The sequence below is a fragment of the Lutra lutra genome, chromosome X (assembly GCF_902655055.1).
Source record: "Lutra lutra chromosome X, mLutLut1.2, whole genome shotgun sequence".
Taxonomy (NCBI): Eukaryota; Metazoa; Chordata; class Mammalia; order Carnivora; family Mustelidae; genus Lutra; species Lutra lutra.
The window spans coordinates 72794581-72819360 of NC_062296.1; the positions used below are offsets into that span (position 1 = coordinate 72794581).

Here is a 24780-nt window from a genome sequence, read left to right on the forward strand (position 1 = left end):
TATTCGAAATAGGGGACGAACGGGGAGGATCCGGGTCCTGTCTTTTAAAACTGGCATCATTTCTCTGTGCAAAGCCCATTTGGAAGACAAGTACAGATGTAAGTCTCGTGTATTAACTTTATCTTCTTTTATGAACGTTGGCTGATTTACCCCAGTTGTAGATGGGGAGTGCCTCGTGTTCTGTGGTGATAGCGGGTCCCCCTTGTAAGATACGGAACTGCTTTTAGAGTGTCCTCAAAATTGGTTTGTGCCGTTGCTTGTCAAACATGAAATGGTAGGTATTTAAATAGAGAATGAGGATTAACTTCTCCAGTCCAAGCATGATTTTACATTACATTGACTGTGTCTGAATAAAACACATGTTTCTAGAGGATAAAGTCTGATTTCCTAACCCCTTTGTAGAAGTCAGAAAAATAAATGTGAGGGTTTAATCCATGTGCTTGCTTAGTTTTTGGATTCTTATTTAAAGAGTACTATCTGGCATTCGTGTTCCAGAAACATTGTTTATTTTATAATCATCTTAGCGCACATTGTACAGTTCTGTGACGTGACTAACATTTTATTACTTAAGACACAGAGAGCTTGCCATTTCTTTCAGGGTAAATATCACCTTATAGAATTCCCTTTTGGTTAGCTCTTGGGTTCTTCGGCTTAAAATGCGTGAATCCGAATGAAAAGCAAATGCTAGAGGAGCAGTGGTTGCAATGACTAAGCGATTCGTTCCCATTGTGAAGGACTGTACTTGTTTTTCCCCTTTAAAGGTTCGTAAGAAGTCTTGATGGTAGGAATATTAAGCAAACCTCGCCTATCATGTCCTATCTCTTTTCCCTTAAGGCCTAGCCACACAGGGATGAGATGTGCCGAGCTTAAAGATGGGCAGGAGATAAAAGAGATTGAATTTCTCTAAAGCCCCTCTGTGTCCTACTGCTCATTTCCCCCCAGGAGTAAGTCTCAAAATACACAGGCCCTTTTAGCTCTCACTTTTATGTCGTTTCCACTTGAGTTTTTTAATCCTCGGATCCAAAGAAAAAGAACTGAACGGCTTTCGTTAACCATTTAAAAAGGTGTTTTGGGTAAAGTAGAATATTTCTGTGGGTTTTTCTTCTTTAAATAGTGGAATTATTTACAGGTTAGTTTGTAATCTAACCTTATCAATGGTATGGTACCAGCCCATCGTAATAACCAAAGGGAGTTTTGAGCCTGTGTTTCGAATAACTCAAGAGCGAACGTGTTTTGAGGTTGGTGAAACAAAAATACGAACTTCAGATTGGGATAGGAGAAGATAATTCATAATTTTGAAAGAAAAATCTGTGCATGTGTATCAGAGAGATGGTAAAATGCTGTGCATGTTGTCTTGCTTTTGTGATTGACATCTTAGATACCTGCATAAAACAATTCAGTTACTTAGAGTTTCAAATGTGCTTATGAAAAGGAAACACTTCCTTGAATTTACTTTTGTTGGCAACTTTTTGAATTTAAGGTACGATTGAAATGATTTTATTTCTGAGAAGAAGACATAACATGTCAAGTGCTGGGTATTCATTTATTCCGTGACACTTCGCGTATACACAGCTGAGCAGATACGGTCCCTGCCCTCGTGGGGGATATAATTCTTCAGCCCCAAAGACAGACATGTATTAGACCAATGTATAAAGTGATAGGAACTAATTTACGAACATATACCGAATCCTGTGGGAACACATGCAAGAAACTCTGTGATCTTAGGACTTCATAAGGAAGTTCCAATTTGGGTCTATTTTGAATCTCTGATGTCCAAAGAGGATGGTGCTTTGAACCAGTTACATGGTTCTTACTGCTAAAATATTTATTTTATGATAATGGTTATAGCCTATATATAAAACCTTTCCCAAAGGATGACATTTTGGCTTAGGAAAATTCAGGTGTCACGACTATATATAAACTCACGTTTCTGGCAGGGCTATAGTTTATTTAAAAGCTGTCACACTTTATATATACACACGGTGATGATTAACTTGATCCATAAAAATAGTAAATGTGCCGCTGTGCACAGTGAATTAGAAGGAACCCCCTCTCTGTGGGAATGTTGGCTGCTCTCAGTAAGTAAGTGCTTGGAATTGAGGTAGGTGGTAGGTTCTGCCGTCATCGACGTGGTGCTGCTTTTTGATTGTTGAAATGCCCTTCTTCCTTTTGTAGACCTTTTCAAGCAAGTGGCAAGTTCAACAGGATTTTGTGACCAACGCAGGCTGGGCCTCCTCCTGCATGACTCTATCCAGATCCCAAGGCAGTTGGGTGAAGTCGCGTCCTTCGGGGGCAGTAACATTGAGCCGAGTGTCAGGAGCTGCTTCCAGTTTGTGAGTTACTCATCTTCTTAAGTAACATGTTTCTTTTTTTGTGTTTTAGAAATTAATGAGAAAATAACATACACCTTGAGTTTCTCACATTAGCTCCAGTGCAGGCAGGTGGGTAGGCGATTGATGCTTGAAACTTCTGGAGGCAATGGCTTCTGGACTCTGGGTTTTGGGAGAGAGGACAGTACGGAGAGAGGAAAAGAAGTGTCTGTCTGCACCAGGGACCATGGCTAGTTAGTTGCCGGGAGGGAAGGGCATCTGCAGTGGTTCAGCAAGGAAGGAAATACAACTCCAGCCACAGAAATCCGTTGTAAATCAGAAACTCAGTACTGTGGGGCGCCTGGGTAGCTCAGTGGGTGAAACCGTCTGCCTTCAGCTCGGGTCATGATCCCAGGGTCCTGGAATCGAGCCCCGCATCGGGCTCTCTGCTCAGCAGGGAGCCTGCTTCCTCCTCTCTCTGCCTGCCTCTCTGCCTGCTTGTGATCTCTGTCTGTCAAATAAATAAATAAAATCTTTAAAAAAGAAAAAGAAAAAAAGAAACTAACTTTTGTAGGTGAGTCTTTTAGTCTCTTAACTTTTAGCCCTGTATTTCTTTTTTAAAAAGATTTTACTTATTTATTTACTTATTTGAGAAAGAGAAATAGCACGAGCAGAGGGAGGGGCAGGCAGAGGGAGAGAGAGAAGCAGACTCCCTGCTGAGCAGGGAGCCTGATGCTGGGCTCCATCCCAGGACCCTGGCATCATGACCTGAGCTGAAGGCAGACGCTTACCTGCTTGAGCCACCGAGGTGCCGGTGACGATCACTTTTTGAAGTTGTCCTTTTGCAGCTTGGCATTCCTCTATAATCTGAAGGCCTGATTAGTGACTCTACATGTAACGAGATCAGTTTATTCTGCTGGTGTCCATCTGTAGCCCAGCACACGGCTTGTCCATTCTCTTATCCCATCCCGTGGCCTCTTCCATACCAGTCAGTGCCCCCAGAGACAGTGTCTTCCTGCACTCCATTAAGAGACATGTAGGCTTTTTCCCTTGTTTGCCGAGGTAGGTAATGTTGTAGTGAACATCTTCACCCATTTAGCAACATGTTTTCCTTGATTGAAGTTTTCCCTTAGGATAAATTTTCAGGAATGAGATTACCAGACTGAAAGAATTTTTGTGGCTTTTGATACAAACTACTGCTGGATGGCTCGTTGTCAAAACTTGTTCCTCTTTGTAATAGCACCGGCCCTGAAGGATTGAGATATTTGCAGTATCCCATTATTCACAGTGATCTTTGAAGTTTGAGTATTTTTTTTTTGTTGTTTTTAATTTTGTTTTTCAGTGCTAAGCGCTGTTTTCTTCTATGGAGTTTCTCAATCCATTGTAATCCCGTAAACCAGAGAACTAGCTGTAGAGATAAGCAGATAACCGGTTTAGGCCGACTGTCTTTGGCCGCAGACTAGGGTAAAACCACAGGCCTAGGAGGCAGAACGTTGTGAATATTTACATGTTTTAAGCCATTTCAGCATTCATTTAAAAGTCAACGAAGCACCCCAAGGAAATGCCCACATATTGTTAGGATTGTTGGGCCAAGTTATGGCACAGTAGCTATAAATATAAAAAAGACGTGGAGAAATAAATGCATTTCTTCACCTCATGCTCAGAGTTCCCAAAATGTAAACAGGCTATCAGTACCTCTAGATTTTTTTTTTTTTTGCACTCTGTTCCAGAATGGAGACACAAGTAACTTTCATAAAATGATTACTAACGACCACAAATAATCCAGATTCATTTTTTAAAATCCAGTTGGAAAGCAACTGTAATGGCCTGAGTTGTTTTTCCGAAGCATTGTTTTCTCTTTAATCAAATTTCAGTTACTCTTTAAATTCTAGTTGTGAAAAACACACATGTGTTGCTATAAATGCATAGGCACACAGTTGTTTGGGTACTGTGCCTTAGGTTGAGAGCAAGGGACAGAGTGTAGGTCCTCTGACAGCCGACAGCCATGGACGACCCCTGGAACCCTTGTCCCATGTCCCACAGTACTGCCTGTGGCTGCGGCTACCACCACCCTCACTGCAGGCTCTTTTTTAAGATTTATTTATTTTTGTGAAGGGGGTGGGGGAGGGGCAGAGAGAGAATCACAAGCAGACTCCGTGCTGAGCTCTGGGCCCGAACCCTACAAGGGGGTGGGGGAGCTTGATCTCATAACCCTAAGTTCAGGACCTGAGCTGAAACCAAGTGTCAGACTCTGAACTGACTGAGCCACCCAGCCGCCCCTGGCTCTTTTTGTTCATTGAAATAGACAATATACTTGACATGTTACATGGTGTAAATGTAAGCTATACTATGCGTTGACTTGATACATTAATATATTGTAATGTGATTGCCATTGCAGTGATAGTTAGCGTTTTTATCACATCATACAGTTCTCATTTCTTTCGTAGAGATAAGTAAGATATCGTCTCTCTCTCAAGTGGGAGTCAGGACAAGGGGTCACCGAACAGAAGCTCTGCCTTCCCAAATGCTGTGCTCTTGTCAGGAGCCATGTCCCTGTACTTCCATGTGCCGCATCCTTTGGCTGGATGCCCCTGTTCTTCCCTGACCACATGTCTCTGTCTAAGTAATAGCAACGCTGTCTTCTTAGTGTCAAAACTTGGAACTCAGTCTGTCTTCGCATATGTAGTGAGTGTGTCCTGGCTAGCCAGTCTCCAAGCTCTTGGGAGTGTCTTCTGTGAGCGTAGGGGGGGATATCTGTCAAGAGACAAACAGGGGTAACAGGTGGAAGTTATTTTCTTATGGTTTTCCTACTGTATTTTCTGAATTTTCTTCTTTGAACATTCAGAATTAGAAAAAAATAAAGTGCTAACTTTTTTTTGTTTTTAAGAGAAAGAAACCTCTTCTGTCTGATCTCCTTCCTTGCCACTCTTAGTATTCTCTACACCCTGACCTTGTCATTGCTCTTACTGCTCTCATACCGGTTTTAAAGAAACGTATTCGCTATATGGTATCATGCGTAGCAATCCGGTTCTTCCCATGGCCCACTGCATAAATCCTAATTTTTCTGATTCTCAGGCCTTTCCTAATCTGCTTCCATAACCATCCACCACTGGCTTTACCACCACGAAATGGGTTCTCCCTACCCTTTGTACCTACCATGCTTACAAATAATATCATTACCGTTGCTACTGATAATCATACCAGACCATTGTTCACATGAATTCTGTCCTTGAATCTCACCAATCCTTTGAGGAGAATGGAATGGGCAATCTGTGGGGGTTGTGTTTTTCTTATTATTTAAATGGATGAATAAGGGGTGCCTGGGTGGCTCAGTGGGTTAAAGCCTCTGCTTTCAGCTCAGGTCATGATCCCAGGGTGGTGGGATTGAGCCCCACACCGGCTCTCTGCTCAGTGGGGAGCCTGCTTCCTCCTCTCTCTCTGCCTGCCTCTCAGCCTACTTGTGATCTCTGTCAAATAAATAAATCTTTTTAAAAAATGGATGAATAATTTACTTCTGCCCCTCAAGGCCCTGAGCTGACAGAAGACTTCAATTTGTCCCCAAACCCCCACTCACCAGCCCAGTCCCCAGTATGCACATTTTGATTCTGCTGTCCACTCTCCTGAGGTAACAGGCCTTTGTTCTGCGTCCCTGCTGGAATACGAGATGCCCTAAAAAAATGTGAACATAGGGGACTTAGGGGTAAGAGGAATGGTCATCTTAAGAACTTGAGTATTGGCAGTTAGATGTTTCTCGTAGGCTGTAGGGAACATTCTGTGCGTACAGAGCCAGGCGAGGTTTATGTTACTTCGGTTTGGGATCATTTTGTTCACCTCACTGTTGCTGTCCTGGCCGTGGCACACTCTCCCTCAGCCAGGTGCTCTGGCCAGCCACCTCCCGTTTCCCTGTGTACTGCGAATGAAAATGTGCTGTTTGCTGCAGCGAAAGATAACAGGAGTGAAAATGCCCTGTGTCCTTTATCTGAAGTGTAAAGACCTTGGGACGGAGGCCAGGCTGGCAGGGCTGTGCTCAAAGACCTCTATTTCTAACCCTCAGGAAACAGGAGGGAAGTCCTTGTTTTCTCCTACGAATGGGCTCCTTGTATCACAGAAGAAGTTGACTTCAGAAGAAAACTTACTTCTTTCGGGTTGGTACAGTTAGAAGGGCGTCGCTTCTGATTCAGACCAGAGCCAAGAAGTGGCCAAGAGAGAGGGCTGTTTTCATGTGCAGGGTTCACTGGGTAATCTTGTAAAGCTTTGCTTAGTTCAGGTCTGGATCTCTCTGTTCTGGACACGGATGCCCAGCAGTATGAATGCAATGCACTTCAGTACTGCTGAACTGGCTACTTAAAAATGGGTAAGATAGTAAATTTTAGGGTATGTGTATTTAACCACAATAAAAGAAGTTGTGGAAGAAACCCCAAAATAGCTCTAAATCAGAGAATAAGGGAAATCACCATAACGCGCAAGTACAATGTTATGCCTTTATTTAAAAATCAGTATCAGTCTTTCCAGGAATTACCCAGTAAGCCGGGACCCGAAGTAATATCTGTGGCTATCAAAAAGGAAAATTCTCCATAAATGCATGGATTTGACAGTGGTGTTTTCATTGAGAATAAATGAGGCAACAGGATAATGTTTCTGCTTTAGAAGCTTACTGAGGTCAACACAGGTAGTGGGAAACTGACTCTTTTGGGTAGTAAAAGTGATGTTTTGGAACTAGTTTGTTTCTTTTTTTTTTAAGATTTTATTTATTCATTTGACAGAGAGAACACAAGCAGGGGGAGTGGTAGGCAGGGGAAAGGGAGACACAGGCTCCCGCCGACGGGATCCCAGGACCTGGGGGTCATGACTTGAGCCAAAGGCAGACGCTTAACCGACTGAGCCACCCAGGTGCCCGAAACTAGTTTGTTTCAATTAATGTATCTTCAGGTTGCTCTTTATTTCATAATCCTTGGAAACAACTCCGCTGTCACAATCGATTGATTCTTGTGACCTGAGTAAGGCCGGGCATGCCCTGGCAGTGAGTCACACAGACTGCCCAAAGGAACCTTGGAGACTGACCACATCTCTCCTTTTTCTAATGAGAAAGCTGAAGCCCAGAGAGGGGAGGACTTGCTGCATTCTGCATACCACAATTATATCATGTCAGATCTAGACAGAAGGCCTAAGCTCCCTGTGTTCCAAGCCAGTATTTCCTTCTGCTAAGCCATCTGAGTGGAAATAGAAGGCTTTAACTGGTTCAAATACCAGGCTGAACGAAGAGCTAAGAAACATGATCCCTTATATGAATTTTTGGTTATAATAGGATGACATGGATAAATGAACACCCTTATCACTACGGCAGTGCATGTGTATGCGCACACACACCACGCATGCCCCATGATCTTTATCTAAAAGATTTCGTTCCCAGTGGCAGGTGGCTAAGTCTTCCTGCAAATGGAACCAATTAATACTGCCTTTTAGGTGGAAAACTTTATACCTTTAAGTGACTCCACAAAAGAGTCATGTATCTGTAAATTGGTATTGGGCAGTGGCCTGAGAATTACCCCCATCCCTCCTGAGAGTTTGTACTGTTTTCTTCTGTAAACATTTTAAGGACTTATTGCTGAGATGCATTTGAGTATAATACTCAGGATGCTTCACCTACAAGAGCTTGGGCACCAGACTGTTTATTTTACATTTGTTTCCTGCCTCCTGTTGTATTCATGCATTCAAAATGAGTAAGTTGCTTTTTCATCTGTCTTGTGAATTTTTATATTCATATGACAAAAATGAATATCATCAATGTACAGTTGCTGTAATAGAGAATGATAGAGAAATGAGAATAAATTACAACTTCAACTGTTGGGAGCAAGTCCCCCCCGCCCATGTAAATAATCATTCCAGAATACCTAGAGTAGTAGTGAGTGGCAGAGTGGTTAAGTGCATATGCCCTGAAGCCAACTCCTTTAACCTTGCTGGCCCCTGTGCTTGGGGGTGCATGGGGGGCTCAGTGAGCTGGTAGAGGGGGAGCGCTCAGGAGTTGCAGCAGGCACACGGGAGGTACTTAGTAACTGTTAGCTTCTGGTGATGTGAAGTGTGTTGAAACATGAGCCTATCCTACCAAGATTAAGAATTCCTTTTATCTGTAACCGAGCATCTGTGGATTCGATTTTAGAGGCTCTCGACATACTGTTTTCTCACTGAGTGTGAAAATACCGTGCCAGGACACTTCTGAATCCGTTTGACAGGATTCCTCGTGCCAATTGATCACATTTTATATTATCCATCCTTAAAATAACTCCTAAAAATTCTATTTTGCTTAGGTTGCCTTTAGCTTTTTGTTCAGTAATCAAAATATGGGCCCTTTGGTTCCATAGACATTCTTTTCACACCCCTTTGGGTGGTAAATGTTGAACTCATGTTCGCTTGAGCTCCTGATGGATACTGACTAATAACTACAGTATTTGTAAGTTGCTGCAATTTGGTATTCATAAATAGAGGTAGTTTCACCACACTCCGATGGGCCCTGCTTATGGACAGAATTCCTGCAGCTTTTCAGGAAGGCTCTTTATTATTAGAGTATTACCAGTATTGTCTTGAGTTGACTTCTTCTCAGTTGCTGGGTTTTTAAAAATTATCAGCTGTGGTGGGTTTAGCTTCATAGTTACCCATTTCATTTGTTGTGGTTTGTGTGGTTAACTTCTCAATGTGGGGTGATGGTTATTTTCTTCAGTATTCTGAGGGTAGGTTTGTGTTGTAGTTGAAACCTGGTTCATGCATACGCTTAAACTGCTAAAGAAGATAATTGGTGTCCTTTTCTTTGCTCGACATTCTTTTTTTAAGAAAGATTTTATTCATTTATTTGAGACAGGGATAGAGCACCAGCAGGGGTGGGGGCAGAGGGAGAAGCAGATTTTCCGCTCAGCGCCTACGCAGGGCTCCATCCCAGGACTGTGAGATACCACGATCTGAATGGAAATCACTCAACCAACTGAGCCACCCAGGTGCCCCGCCTTGCTCAAATGCCTAAAGTAGTATTTCATTATTATGACCAAATTTCCCTTTTCCTTCCTCCCTCCCTCCTTCCATCTTTCCCTTCCCTTCCCACAAGAGTTGAGTCAGAGCTGCTAATGAAAACCGTTTTTTGAGAGCCATGCTTTCAGTTGGAAGAATATTCTAGATTCCCTTTAATCAGTTCACCATTAATTCTAATTCACATTGAACTTACTAGAAAAACTCATGTAAACAAGGAAACATGAGGCCATTATTACCATTTTCTTTTTTCCTTGTTTGTCACTGGCTTATAAATTGAATTTTTAATGGAAGGCTCTTCCTGCAAAGATTATTTAAGATAAAGAATAGTATAAAACTTCTTCCTGGGATCTCCTTATCTATTTATCTAAGGTCCTTAGGGTATCTTAATTCTCTAAAACCTAGTGGTCCCCCCCCCCAGTTGGTTTTTTTTTTTTTTTTTGCATTTGATAAAATATTTTATTTTATATATTTTTTTTAGAGGCGGAGGGGGGCGCGGTGGGCAGAGGGAAAGAGAATCTTAAGCAGTTTCCATGCCCAGCGCAGAGCCTGGGGGTGGGGAGGGGGGTGCAGAGGGGTTTGATCTCAGGACCCTGAGGTCACAACCTGAGCCAACTTCAAGAGTCAGACTTTTAACTGACTGAGCCACCCAGGCACTCCTGACAAAATAGTTTTAAAATTTTTTCTATCTTTTTTTAAAGTTACATTTTTAAAAAACCCAACACGCAGTTAAATTTATTCTGGTGGTCAGTTCTGTTAGTTTAGACAAATGCATTTTGTCGCCATCACTACATTCAAGGCACAGAACATTTCCATCACCCCTAAAATTCCCTCTTCCTTTGTTGTCATCCCACCTGCTCCCAGTCTCTGGAAACCATTACCGCGTTTTCTGTTCCCATGGTTTTGATGTTTCCTAAACTGGATTTCAAATGGAGAGTTAACATTGTATCTTCAACTTTAGCAAAACATGTCCTGATACCTACTTGAGAAAATACATCCTGTGATATCCACAGACAGATGTTTGTATGTGTGAAACTTCTCTGTTAAGTAAGAACTCTCTAGCATAAATTAATGTGGAGCATACTTAGGGATTTGCATAGATTTAAAAATTGTGCTTACGTTCCCTGGAGCCATGGTGTTAATTGGTTTATTAGTCAGGTGGAGTGGAGAGCCTGAGGTCAGGACAGTTGTCCTTGAACATGTAAATGAAGAGTAGATAATCACCTTGTGTTATTGTTTGGGCTGATTTTATCTTTAATGGGTAATTTAGAGTCCTGATTAATATTTAGAGCAGTGACTGAAGGCCTCCAACCTGCTCATTATCTTCAGAACTTTAAATAAAATACTTGATTTCTACCCAAGACAGCAGTTACAGGAAGCCTTTTACTTCTTCTCTCACAAACACAACTCTTGACCGCTCCATCTTTATTTCAGACATGAAAAATGTCTGTGAATGTGGGGATTCTTAAACGTTTTTATGCTGAAAATTCACAGATAACCATGAAAAAGCACATCTAGGCAGAGTATGAAAGGATGTTTTAGGAACAGTGTAGCTAAGAGAACAGGGAGGAAATCAGTTTGGTGTTAGGTTTGTATTTTTTGAGAAAAGTAATCCTGAAGAGCCTTTCACATTTTATATCAGTGACATTAATGCCGTCTCCCCCCACCTTTTAATAATTATTAAAGTCACTCTTTGGCACCTGGGTGGCTCAATCAGTTGGGTATCTGCCTTTGGCTCAAGTGATGAGCCCCATGTCCTCTGGTGCCCTGCCCAGTGGGGAGCCTGCTTCTTCTGCCTGCGTGCCTTCTCTCTCTCTCCTCTCTCCCCCTCTTTATCTCTCTCCCGTTCTATCCCTTCCTCTCTCTCTGTCTCTGTCTCTCTCTCTGTGTCAAATAAATAAAATCTTTTTTAAAAAAAGGTAAAGTCACTCACCCTCCCACCTGCCTTGCCCCCTCCCTCATGAAGGGGTAGTTTAGAAGAAACCATGGTTTCCAACCAGCATTTTATTTTGGAAAAATTCAAGCATAGAGAAGAATGGAAAGGCTAGTGTAATGAGCAGTCATACATCTCATACATACAGCCTTTGGTTAGCATTTTATCCCATGAATGTTCCCCTTTCTCACGCTTTTACCCCGTGTAGGTACATATATTTGAATACACACACAAGCACAGTTTTTCCCTTTACTGTTTAAGTCAAGGGACATCACAACATCAAACATAAACCCCTAAACAGTTCACCACATGGTGGTTTTTTTTTTTAAAGACTTTCTGCATAACTGCAAAGCTATCATCATGCAAATTTCACACTGAAGCAGTAGCATCATCTAGCATGCAGTCCACATTGAAATCTCCCCATTGCTCTAGAATGTTCTTTATGGGTGGCTCTTTTCTTCTGGGATCTAGTCAGGGTTTTTGTCTTGGATTTGCTTGTCATGTCTCCGTACTTCCACTTAATCTGAATAGTCCCCTAGCATTTTTTTCTCATTCATGACCCCAAGCTTTTTTTTTTTTTAAAGATTCTTATTTATTTGATAGAAGATAGGGAGAGAGAGAGAGGGCACAAGCAGGGGGAGAGGGAGAAGCAGACGCTCAACTGAGCAGGGAGCCTGACGCAAGGCTGGATCCCTGGACCCTGGGATCAGGACTCAAGGCGAAGGTGGATGCTTAACTGACTGAGCCACCCAGGCACTCCATGACCATGACATTTTTGAGGAGCTCAGGCCACTTCTCTTGAAGAATGTCCTATATTTGGGATTTTTCTAGTTATCTCCTCTAGCTTAGATACAGGTTAACATTTTTTGGCCAGAAGACACCAGAGGTGATGGTGTCTCCTTACAAGGTCACAGCTGGAGGGACAAAATAACACTTTGTTTTTACTGATAATGCTAAGTATATTAAGGTGGTGTGTGCCAGATATTTCCATTGTAAAAGTATGTTTGTCCCTTTGTCATTAGAAAGCCATTTGTGTGATATTTTGAGACCCTATGAATATCCTGTTCCTTAAAAACCCTTCACTGTATAATTTTAGCCTCCCTGATGATCCTTTTTTTTTAAGACTATTTATTTATTTATTTGACAGAGAGAGAGAGAGAGAGATCACAAGTAGGCAGAGAAGCAGGCAGAGAGAGAGGGGGAAGCAGGCTCCCCGCTGAGCAGAGAGCCCGATGTAGAGCTCCTTCCCAGCCAGGACCGTGAGATCATGACCTGAGTTGAAGGCAGAGGTTTAACCCACTGAGCCACCCAGGTGCCCTGCCTGATGATCCTTTTCTAATTAGATGATCATATTGGTGGTTGCATAAGAGAGATTTTCTGATTCTGCCTTTCTTTTCATACGTAGTAGCTGGGTTTCTTCCGTAAAGAAGGGTTCCTGCTTCTCCCCTCTCTATTTTTTTTCCCCTCTCTGTTTTTGAGTATCACTGCAGACTTCCAAAGTGATGTTGAAGGTACAAGAAAAGACTTCTCCTGACTGAGCTGCCTTTGGATATGCTTTTTCCCATGGTATTACCTAAAATGCTACTGTACAGAATGGATGGTCCTTTTTCTCCATAGCAATGTAAATATATATTTAATAAATACATTTCAGGGGGCACCTGGGTTGCTCACTGGGTTAAGAGTCTGCCTTCTGCTCAGGTGATGGTCCAACGTCCTGGGATTGAGTCCTGCATGGGGCTCCCTGCATTGGGGAGTCTGCTTGTCCCCCTACATCTGCCACTCCCTTGCTCATTCTCTCTCTTTCTCTTTCAAATAAATAAATTCTTTATAAAATACATATATACATTTCTGTGTCAGTCAGCTCTTTTATAGGAGTGACAAGTTAACCAAATCATGTAACATGAGCTCTGTGCTCAAGAAGATTTAGATGCTCATAGGCTTTTTTTTTTTTTTTAAGATTTTACTTGTTTATTTGACAGAGACACAGCGAGAGAGAAAACACAAGCAGGGGGAGTGGGAGAGGGAGAAGCAGGCTTTCTGCTGAGCAGGGAGCCCGATATGGGGCTTGATCCCACGATCCTGGGATCATGACCTGAGCCGAAGGCATAGGCTTAACGACTGAGCCACCTAGGAGCCCCTGCTCATAGGCTTTGCTGTTTCTTTTCCTTTTATGCTACTTCAGTATAGGTGGACTGAACCTATCAGACCTTGTAGCTTATATCTGCTGTAGCACATAATGGAAGGAGAAAGGATCTGTGTTACCGAAAAGAAGGGGAAAAGGAAGTGATTAGAAAGATAGGAGTATGTGTTTATCACAGTGGTTTTTGAGGGTTTACTTGTACTTTCATACAGCTGACAATAGATGAGAATAGAATTTTGTTGAAGATTTAGTAGCTGGGTATTGTCCCAGCAGGCCTTCCTTACATATCAGAGTCTCTAGAACTCTCAGGCAAGTTAATGATTCCACAGATTTCAGAGAGCAGCCTGTCTGTTTTCCTGGGAAATCACTTCTGTCTTTATTTTTTCAAGACTACTTTATGTGTACATATTGAAGTATTAAAGAAATAGATAATCTTGAGGTGTTTCCTTAACTTTTTTGAGCCTTTTTTCATCTGTAACATAGTTAAATGTATCAGGAGCTATGTATTCCCCCCCCCCCCGTTTAAAATTTCTCCTATCCTTTCTATTAATTAATTCGTTTTTCATTTTTATTTTTAATTTTTTTAAAAGATTTTATTTATTTATTTGACAAGACAGAGATCTCAAGTAGGGGGAGGGGCAGGCAGAGAGAGAGAGAGGAGGAAGTAGGCTCCCTGTTGAGCAGAGAGGACCCTGGGACCCAGGACCCTGGGACCATGACCCGAGCCGAAGGCAGAGGCTTTAACCCACTGAGCCACCCAGGCACTCGCGGTTTTCATTTTTAAACTTCTTATTTTTAAAGTGTGCAATTTGATAATTTTGACATGTGTTCACATGATGATTCCATTGTGGCAATCAAAATGAGCATATCTATCACCCCAAAAAGTGTTTTTAGGCCACTTGGTAATCTCTCCAGGTCCTCCCATGTCCTCTGCCACCCATCCCCATCTCTAGGTGGCAATTTACCTGGTTTCTGTCACTGTAGATTATTTTGCATAGTCTGTAATTCTGTGCAAATTCTATGCAAATTATATGACGAACCCATTTTTGCTTTAACTCATTATAACTGAGATTTATCTATATTGTCTGTATCCATACGTCATTCTTTTTAAATTACAGTATTACATTTTATGGGTATTCCACAATTTGGTTTTTTTTTCCCTCCTATTTCTTAAAATTTTAATTCCAGTATCGTTAACATATAGTGTTATTAGTTGCAGGTGTACAATATAGTGATCAAACATTTTGTACAACACCCAGTGTTCATTACGACAAATGCACTCCTTAATCCCTTTCACCTGTTTCACTCACCCCCATCCTCTGTCCCTTTGGTAACCATGAGTTTGTTGTCTATAGTTTAGAGTCTGTTTCTTGATTTGGCTCACTCACTCGCTCATTGTCACTCTCTTTTTAGCCTTTGCTTGTCTGTTTTGTTTCTTAAATTCCACATATGAGTGAAATCATTTGGTATTTGTCTCTGACTGATTTCACTTAGCAATATACTCTCCCGCTCCTTCCATGTTGTTGCAGGTGGCAAGACTTCATTATTTTTTATGGCTGAGTAGTATTCCTGTGTGTGTGTGTGTGTGTGTGTGTGTGTGTGTGTATCTGTCTATGACATTGATCTGTTTATTTTAGAGAGAGCACGAGTGGGACGGTGAGAGGGAGAGGAGAGAGAGTCTCAAACAGACTCTGTGCTAAGCATGGAGCCCGACACAGGGCTGGATCCCATGATCCCTAAGTCATGACCTGAGTTGAAACCAAGTGTCAGGTGCTCATCTGACTGCACCACCCAGTCACCCCTATATACATTTCCTATATACAATATTTTCTTTTATCCATTCACCACTGGATGGATACTTGGGCCATTTCCATAATTTGGCTATTGTGAATACTGCTACAAACATAGGGGCTCATGTATCCCTTTTGGATAAGATGTTAAATGTTATAAATGGAAAGGGCAGAACAGGAAATGGATTACTGTACTCATTTCAAAGCTTGGTCATTATCAGCAAAGACTACCTGGTCTTCCGGGTAGCAACACTTGTGACAGAGATAGAAGGTACAGAAAAGACTCCTGTACATACAGTGTGGCCCTTCATGGGAGACCAACTGTTCTCAGAACAGAAGTAGTGTAGACTAAGAGCAAGAAGTGAACCAAGCTTGTGTGGAAGCACTCATAAGTGATCCCTTGTGTCCCTGACTGTAATCTGCTCAGCAGCTCACATGGAAATCACGAGTATCTTGTGTCTAAGAGGATCAAAATGCCATCTTTCTTCTGTTTTATTTGTTACATGCAAGTTTTATAGAAGACATTTTTTATCACTCATTTGATTTTCATAAAAATTGGGATTGTTTGGAAGAAGAGTCATTAATATTCTTTACAACTTGTTCTTGTTCCTCCTTTTATGTTCGTTGCTTGTGCAGACTCTCTCTTATGTAAAATATTCCACTGATGCCCTTGGTAGATTTAGAGGTTGTTAAAGAAATTGTAATAACAGCTCTGGGAACAGCCAGGAACTGCCTGTCCTATACTGTCTGACCGTGGCTAGCCATTCTCCTTGTAGTTTTACAGGCTTTGTGTACACACTGATTTACAAAACAGTTTTGATCAATTTAAATTTAGCATTTCTTTCCAAACTCGGGCTTTACACATTCAGGACCAGAAAAGTTGGGTTGTGAACTATTCATGCCTTTCTCTGTTAACAGCGGTAGTGATACTGCAATGGTTATTTGGATTTATGAAGGGGACATTTTACTAATGGAACAGCAAATGAAAATGGCCAGGAAGGAGAGACAAAACTCTCACCAAAAAAAAAAAAAAAAAAATCCTTGGTTTGTCCTGGTGTTTTCCATAAATTTACCTTTTTCTGTAAGACCGTTTAGAAATTCTATTCATGCATATGAATGTATTCAACATTTATATATTTAGTTATTATTTTTCTTCGAAATGGGCAGGAATTCTATTAAATGAAATGACAACATATGTGCACACGTGCACTTGCATACATGCTCTCTCATATCCAAGCTGATTGCGATAATTATTTGCCACAATTAAAGACATTTCTGCTGCTTTTCATCCTGGAATATGCTGCACAGGGTTGTCTGTTCGAGAAGCAGCTTGATTTCAAATCTGAGTCTGCGATTTTACCAGGTTCGCTTGTGACCTCTAGCTCGGGTTTTTTGTTGGTTTGTTTTTTTAAAATTTCTTGGTCCTTTTGCTTCCCTCTCTTCATGATATATTAACCAGTGTGGCTTTTATCTCCCAGTTAATAGTGGAACAGGCCTATGATGGCTTCTCTGTTTCTGTGTGGTAGAAGATAGCTCCCAGGGACGTCCGGTGCTTAGTGAACACTGTGTCCCCATGTTGGTTTCTGACTTCTAACAAATGAACCATGGCAATGTGAGATGTGAACATTAGGCGAGGGTTTCTCAATCTTGACATTACTGACACTTGGGTCGAGATGATTCTTAATTGGAGGGAGCTGTCCTGTGCGTTGTTGGATTTTTAGCAGGATCCTGGCGTCTGTCTCCTGGACATTGGTAATATCCCCCTCCTCAGTTGTGACAACCAGAAATGTCCCCAGACACTGTCAGATATCCTCTGGGATGTAGAACTGTCCCTCCTTGAGAATCACTGACATAGAGCATGGCTGCCTACCTAGGGGATTCCCCGCAGAGCCTCTCAGTGCGAAATCTGTATATTCTCATATTTGAAGCCAGATCATTCTAAACATACCCTCCAAATTTAGAAAGAGACTATTAGCCCTTTGGTATATGATACAACAGACGAACCAAAAGAGAGAGATTTATTTGAGAATGTGCTTATTTTGTCTTTTCCTTAGACAACCCTTTTAGGTTTAATTTTGTTGCTCTTTTGGGATGATTCAGCAGTTTTTTAAAAATTCTAACCTCATTCAGACACTCTAATCCTTCCTTTTATTTATTGTGATCACACTGCAGCTGATTTCCTGTCCCTTCATTCACTTCCATAAACTATCACTGCAGGGTGGGTGGGGGGTGGGAATGGAAACCTAGCTCTTGTCTTCAGCTTTGGGCAAGTTTTTTTTTTTTTTTTTTTTTAGATAGTTAGTTTGTTGTTGTTGTTGTTTTTTAATCATCTGAGAACTACTGGGTGCAGTCTCTTGCATAATATTTACTTTATACAGTTTTTTTTTCCCAGTTGATTAAGCATTGACAGGGTTTTTCAAAAACTTCAAAGTCGAGATACTTAATTGCCTTCTCTTAAAATTACAATGTATGTGTTGATGGTAGCTGGGGTGTGGGGATTGCTCAGAAATCTTCCCATCACTTTTATTCTGTAGCTGCGAACTGATACTGTAATCCTGACAGAAAATGAGCGTTCACATTGACTCTCTAGCAGCCATTTGGGGCCTGGTCCTTTGGTGCCTCAGGATTTATGGGAAGCATAACATGAAAGAAACCCAAAAGTAATTCTGAACCCCGGGCAATTCCCCCAACTCCAAACTTGGCATGTCATACTTTTTGAAATGATTATTTTGGTCATGACATCTTTGGCTGGAAAGTCCAGATACTGGGGTTCCTGGCAGTGTTTGTGGACCTCATTAAGATGGCGTTTGTATTGGTGCGCCACGGTGGCTCAGTGGGTTAAAGCCTCTGCCTTTGGCTCAGGTCATGATCCCAGGGTCCTGCTCAGCAGGGAGTCTGCTTCCTCCCCTGGTCTCTCTCTCTGCCTGCCTCTCTGCCTGCTTGTGATCTCTCTGTCAAATAAATAAAATCTTAAAAAAAAAAAAAAAGATGGCGTTTGTATCAAGCCCCACCCTGCTGCCTGCTGTGCGGGGCTCCTTCCCTTGCTTCCCAGCTGTGGACAGTGGCTGATGCATGAGGCCCAACGGAGCTGGGGTGGAATCCCGAGATCCTTATGAACAGTAACTCTCACAATGCAAGGAGCTGGGATATCTTTGCTCTTTGCCTCCGCCTGCCTTGGAAACGGCAAAAAGAGTCTTAAAAAAGACCAGAAACCAAAACATTACAAAACCCAGAGCCAAATGGCCTGTTTGAAGAGTTCTTGCTTAAATGGTTTGAACTTGGCGTTTAGGGGAGAGGTCAAGGTCATCCTTGATACTGAGAAAAAGCATCTGAGGCCTCTCCCTTGGTCAGCAGATAATAGCACCTAAAAGGATGATCCAATTCACTGCCTTCGTCCCTGTCTTTTGTCCTCAACAGCTTCCTCTTGTGCCATTTTTTCTAGAGAGGCCGAAGTGTCGTTTTAGCTGGGTTTTTATTTTAGTGCTGTTAGCTCTTTACAGAAGCTTGCCTGGTTTTTAATTCTTCCCTTCTTTATTGCCAGACAAAAGGAGAGGGAATATACCACTAGGATACAGAATGGTTTGTAGTAAAAATGAAAGATCGACATAGAAAGTGCGTGTGAATCCTCATATCCTGCCTTCAGTGCTGTCAGTTGGCATTGGTGAGCAGTTTTTAAAAAGCCAAAATGATGGATTTTCCATCCTAGGAGCGAGGAAGAGCCTTGAGAATTTCCAACCTTTAAACACAAGAGAATCTATAGTATTTTGAAAGTGGAGAACATTGTCTAGCTTCCCTGGGTAATTCACTCTAATGCTTTAACAATTTTCTGCGTCAGGAAATTCTGTATGAGTTACAGCCTAAATTCTTCATGCTGCTTAAGCCTGTTCCTTCTTGTTCTGGCCTCAGTGGAAGGATCAAACAGCTGGTCACAGGCCCCAATGCAAGAGCCATTCACATAATTGAAAACTGTTATTAAATTGCCCCTTCAGCCACTATTTCTTGCTCATTCTCTCTCTCTCTTTTTTTTTTTTTTGTTCATGGCCAAATAATCCCAATTCCCTTAAACCCTTTAATTATCCTTGTGTCTTTCTGCCAAGCCTTCTCTGAATTCTGGGTCAGCTGGAGTCCCCAGAACTCGACTGCGTTTTCTAAGGCTGATTTGAACAGTGCCGAGGGTCATGAGACCCATTTCCTCACACTCTACCCGCTTGCCTTCAATTATACATCATAATCGTGGTGTTGCTTTTTGGCTTTTTTGTTTTTCCACCTATATTTGTTGCTGACTCATAGTCAGATTTTTACTTTCCATCTTCTGGAATGAATAGAAGCTTTCTAGTCTTACGGTACTTCCTGTATTAAGCCTGATTTTTACTCTACAGCATATCTGTTAATTCATCAGTAAACAAACTCTCAGCATCAGTCAGAAAAAAAAAAGCATAGGTTCAGGTGAAGCGACAATGAATCCATGTTTCAAATAGGAAAGAATTAGTAATGTTTTTCAGTTTACTGTCTTCCTGTGCTGGTTTGTCTCCTCGCTAGAAAGGGTTATTTTGATAAAGTGTGTTTTTAGACCAGTGGAGCAGGAGATTGTCATAGGACGTATTGTAGCTGAAACTTGTAGTTCCTTTGATATAGTCTGTCGTTGTGTCTTTGTGGACAAGATAGAGAAATGTGTGCAGGAGCCTACACGGTGACAGAACCGGAAAAAGGCCTAGTCTGACAGGAGAAGGCTGAAGCCTGGGTTTCTGTTGAACTGACAGCAAGCTGTCCTGTGTGACCTCGGCCTGCTTGATATTTTCACCAGGGACTTTTTGATGAAGACAGAATGCGTGTTTTCAAATGTAAAGATCGCTTAAAATAAATAAGTTTTAAAAATGTAAAAATTACACAGAGTGGGGAAGAACGGCCAATCAGAATGGCTAATCTGTTGGCTGTGAGAGTCAGGATTCTGCAAGATTTTGCTGAAATCGTGCAGTGGGCTCAGACTAACAGGAAATCTTGAGGAAAGTGAAAGAAGCCAATCCGAGACGAACAAGCAGAGTAGAGGAATCACTAGAAACAGCCAGGAACAGCATTTCCCATTATGCCCACCGCAACATTAGTATTTTGTGGTGTTCATAAGCCTGAAAAGTTAAAAAAAAAAAAAAAAAAGATAAAGGTCTTGGGATCACTGAATGATTAGTGTGGGAAATTCTGAGGTCAGACAGAGTTTAACGTGTTTCTTTACCAACGACCTTCTCAGCTTTTAATATGTTAACATGCATTAAGCATTTTAAGAGGCAATTATAATGTGCAGTGTTTCCGTAATTAATTTGACCTTCTTTTCATGAAACATTTTGTTGGATGACTGATCTGCTGGATGCACCGGGAAACACTGATCCAGAGATTTTACTTGAGTGGAAACCGCATGTGAGCTTAGAATACAGAACAAAAGAAAGCCATGGCAATCCTACTGCCCAGACAAGTAGAGGTACCATTCCCAACAGATCATTTTTGTTTTTGTTTTGTTTTTTGTTTTTTTTTAAAGATTTTATTTATTTATTTGACAGAGATCACAAGTATGCAGAGAGGCAGGCAGAGCGAGAAAGAGGGGGAAGCAGGCTCCCCTGCTGAGCAGAGAGCCTGATGCGGGGCTCGATCCCAGGACCCCAAGATCATGACCTGAGCCAAAGGCAGAGGCTCAACCCACTGAGCCACCCAGGGGCTCCACCAACAGATCATATTTGAAGAATAGTCTTCCAAAGGAGAGTGGCAAACCAAGGCATGTCCTGTGAGAAATAAAAGGAATGGGGGGAGGGGTGCACCTGGGTGGCTCAGTCAGTCGAGCGTCTGACTCTTGGTTTTGGTTCAGGTCATGATCTCAGGGTTGTGAGATCAAGCCCCTGGTTGGGCTCTGCATTCAGCGTGGGGTCTGCTTGAGGTTCTCACCCCCACCGCTTCTTTCTCAAATAAATTAATTAATAAATACAATCTTTAAAAAAACAAAATAAAAGGAATAGGGATGAAGAGGCATGGACAGACATAACAGCTCGGATAAAATACTGAAAGGACTCCACCAAGCCTGAGACCCTCTGGGTTTCTGGTGGGACAGACAAGAATGGTGAGGGTAACAGTGGCACACAAGGGCATGACTCTTGCTGTGTGCCAGACACCATTCCACATGACTTTCATTTAACTCATTTAAATCTTAAAACAACCCTGTGAGGCAGGTGCTCTTCAGAGTTCCAGCTCATGGCAGAGGAAAAGTAAGACTCAGAAAGGTAAATTTAATTCACCAGAGTCAATACAGCTAGTAAATGACAGAGCTGGGCTTTGAACTCTTGGCGGTTGGGTTCTGCAGCCTCTGCTGTGCTCTGTGGATTTCAGCCCTCTGTGCAATGAAGCACTTTTGACAGGGTTACCTGTACTCAGATGTTCAAGATCCTCCGTTAAGGACGTTGGTTCCCTTGTATGGCTGACATTTATACACGGTGGCTGTAAGTACACACCAGCATCGCATAAGTTGAGACTCGATGGCTGTGGAAGGTCTGACGGCTCTGTGGTGCCATTCCAAAAGGATGAGTTCACTTGCATGGTTCCTTTCATCTTTAGGTTCCATGATCCCCCCCCCCCCAATTTTCCACAGAGTACCCCTGTGATAGCACTGTACACAGAAAAGAGTGCTCCACAAAAGTTTTTGGTCAGTACTTCAAATTGATAGCATTTTGCAGCTAGGAAATTCAAGATCAAATAGCTCATTAGAATGCTCTTAAATTTATAATCGGGGTAGCGGCTGGACTAGTGCTGAAGTGGTGAGCTTTGCAAGCCAAATGACTGTTGGTCCAGACCCTGTTGCCTTTCTGTCTGAAGGGTATGAACACATTCGTGGTTAGGGAATCACATTCCAAGAGAAGCAACATGGGTTTGCAGTGCAGATACTCGTGACTTGTTTGATACTAAGTAACCCCTCTCTATGTTCATTTTCAATCGGCCTTGGAATTGGCAGTGTCCTCTGGTTCTGGGCAAAAGCAAATGAACAGCCACTCTGTAGAAGGCACTTGTATTCTAGGACTCAGAGTATCTCCAGAAGATTTTTGTTAAGGTCAGTGTTGTACATCATGAAAAAACAAAATTAAGTGCCCAAGAACCCAGGGTGAATAAGAACCAACAGAAACCTTAGACTGCAGAAGCAGACCTATAGTAATTTCATACTTTGGAATCATTAGATGGATTTTTGAAAACCATGTTTACTCTGTTTAAAAAAATAATAACAGATAAGATTGAAAAATATCTGCAGGGAGCCACAGACTTTGTAGAACTGACCTTACAGATGACCAAATAGAACTTGTAGATGTTAAAAAGTATAATAACCAAAATTTAAAACTCACTGTATGGGATTAACAAAGCAGACTGGATGCTACCAAAGAGAGAAATGTATCGAAGGGGTTGTTAGAAATGAAGTACAGGGAGGGTCTATGCAGAGGTACACAGGCCAGATTGAGAGAGTCTAACCTTTATTAGATTCCTGTAAGCAGAACAGAGAGGAAATGGAGAAGAGATGTTGTTTGTTGATGAGATCATGACTGAGAAGATTCCAGAGCTGACCAGAAATGCTAAAGATTCAGGAAGCCCAGTGAATAAAAAAAAAAAAAAGTCTCAATAAACCCTAGAAACATAACACAAGATAGAGAAAGGACAGATTACCTTCAAAGGAGTGATAGTCTGCTTTACTGCTGACATTTCTTAACAGTAGTAACAAAGAAAGTAAAATAAAAGTGGAATAACAATTCAGTGTGCCCAAACAAAATAAAAGCAAACAAAACCAAAAAAAAGGGAAAAGAAACCCTTTCAGTCTAAAAATCTATACCCAATGAGGAGAGCTGTCAAGAATATGGATTTTAAAAAGAGATTTTTGTGACCAAACAAAACCCGAGAAATTCTCCTCCAACAAGACCCTTACAAGAACATTCTAAAGGATATACTTGGGCAGAAGGGATCCCAGATGGAAAATGTGAGATGAAAGAAGCAAAGAGAAAAATAAAAGTGGCCAATATATTGGTCAGTCTGACAACACAAAAAAATTAAAACGCCATCTCGTAGGATTAACAAATACGTAATTAAATTGCATGACTGTTTCAATCCATAGATGATGGGTAAATACATTTTGAGTTTTCTAAAATCATGGTACTGTTGGGGAGGAATGGTATTGATTCAGTTTAGCCTTTGAGAGGCAGAGAAATAGAGACAGACGAGCAGCAGTAGGCCACCATGAAAACCCTAGACCAGGAGTCTTGGGTTCTAGGAGTGGCCTTTGAAAAGCTCCTTCCCTCACCTGTGTCTCAGATTTCTCATCTGTAAAACAAAGCTCCAGGACCCAGTATTTTTTCAAGCATCTTATTATGATTCCGTGAAACACTGAGACATAGGTTCTCCAGGAAAAAACAAGGAATCAGTAACTCCTGAGTTGGTTTTTCCCTAACCTCCTTTGAAATGTTATCGATAAACACTCAGTGTTTTCCTTCTGGCTCACTCTTACGTATCTGTTCCAACATGGAGCGAAAGGGAGTGTTGAGGCACAGGTATGTATTTGGCTCGCCATTCTCCATGTGTTGGTTTTGCTTTGTTTTCTTGTCATCTAGCAACTGAACAGAGTAATGGCAGTGTACTCTTAGTCTAGCCTTAGGGGGTAGGTGGCTCGTGTGGCCGCGACGGGGACATTGACAGAAACAGAATGTGAAAAGTGGGTCTCATTGCACCACTACTGTTCTGAATTTCATAATGTCTGGTCTGTACTGATGTCTGCTTCCTTTCCTTTCTCCCCTTCTTTCTCTTCTTGTCCCATGCCCACCCCTCCACCCCTGTGTTTCCTCCCATCCACACAGGCTAATAATAAACCTGAGATCGAAGCAGCCCTCTTCCTAGACTGGATGCGACTGGAGCCCCAGTCCATGGTGTGGCTGCCTGTCCTGCACCGGGTGGCTGCCGCAGAGACTGCCAAGCACCAGGCCAAGTGCAACATCTGCAAGGAGTGTCCCATCATCGGATTCAGGTATCCGGAACCCCCCAGATGGCATTGTTTTTTTTTCTTCGAGTCTCTCACCTTTTTCGGACTTGACCTTTCATCTCCTGAGCCAGTTGCCATCAGTTTGTTCCTTTCCCAAGTGACTGCCCTGGTCCCCAGGCTAGTTGGACGGCTCTGACTCATTAGGTAGGTGGCCCTCTGCACCTTTTGTTGTGGGGCTCTGTGGAGCCACATGTGCCATTGAACAGGATCGACTGACCGCCTGCATACACGGCAGTACCTGTCCCGCAGGGGAATGCCAAGTCACCGTGCTGCCTCCTTCCCAGGGCCATATGGTGGGAACCATCTCTTTGGGTTTTTTTTTTTTTCCCATGGTTCTTTTTTCTTTTCTTTTTTTTTTTTTTGTCCTGTTTATAGAAATCCTCTGGGAATCAGTTCTAAGACTAAGAGATGATTCTGTTTGGGGAGACCTGTCATGGTAGCTCAGTTTCTTACTCGTTTTGTATCACTTTTGTTCCCTGAACTCACAAGAAATGTTTCAAGCAACCCAGAACGTGCTTCTTTATCTGCGAATCTGATTACACTCTTTGCAT

General features: G+C 42.0%; 1 protein-coding gene across 1 annotated transcript in view; it reads left to right on the plus strand.

The window, feature by feature from the left end:
* Positions 1-24780, plus strand: part of DMD (dystrophin) — a 2124834-nt gene that overhangs the window by 2032852 nt on the left and 67202 nt on the right. The window contains 3 exon segments of the mRNA XM_047715765.1: positions 13-98; positions 2176-2333; positions 24048-24214. Coding sequence (XP_047571721.1) covers positions 13-98; positions 2176-2333; positions 24048-24214 — 411 coding nt within the window.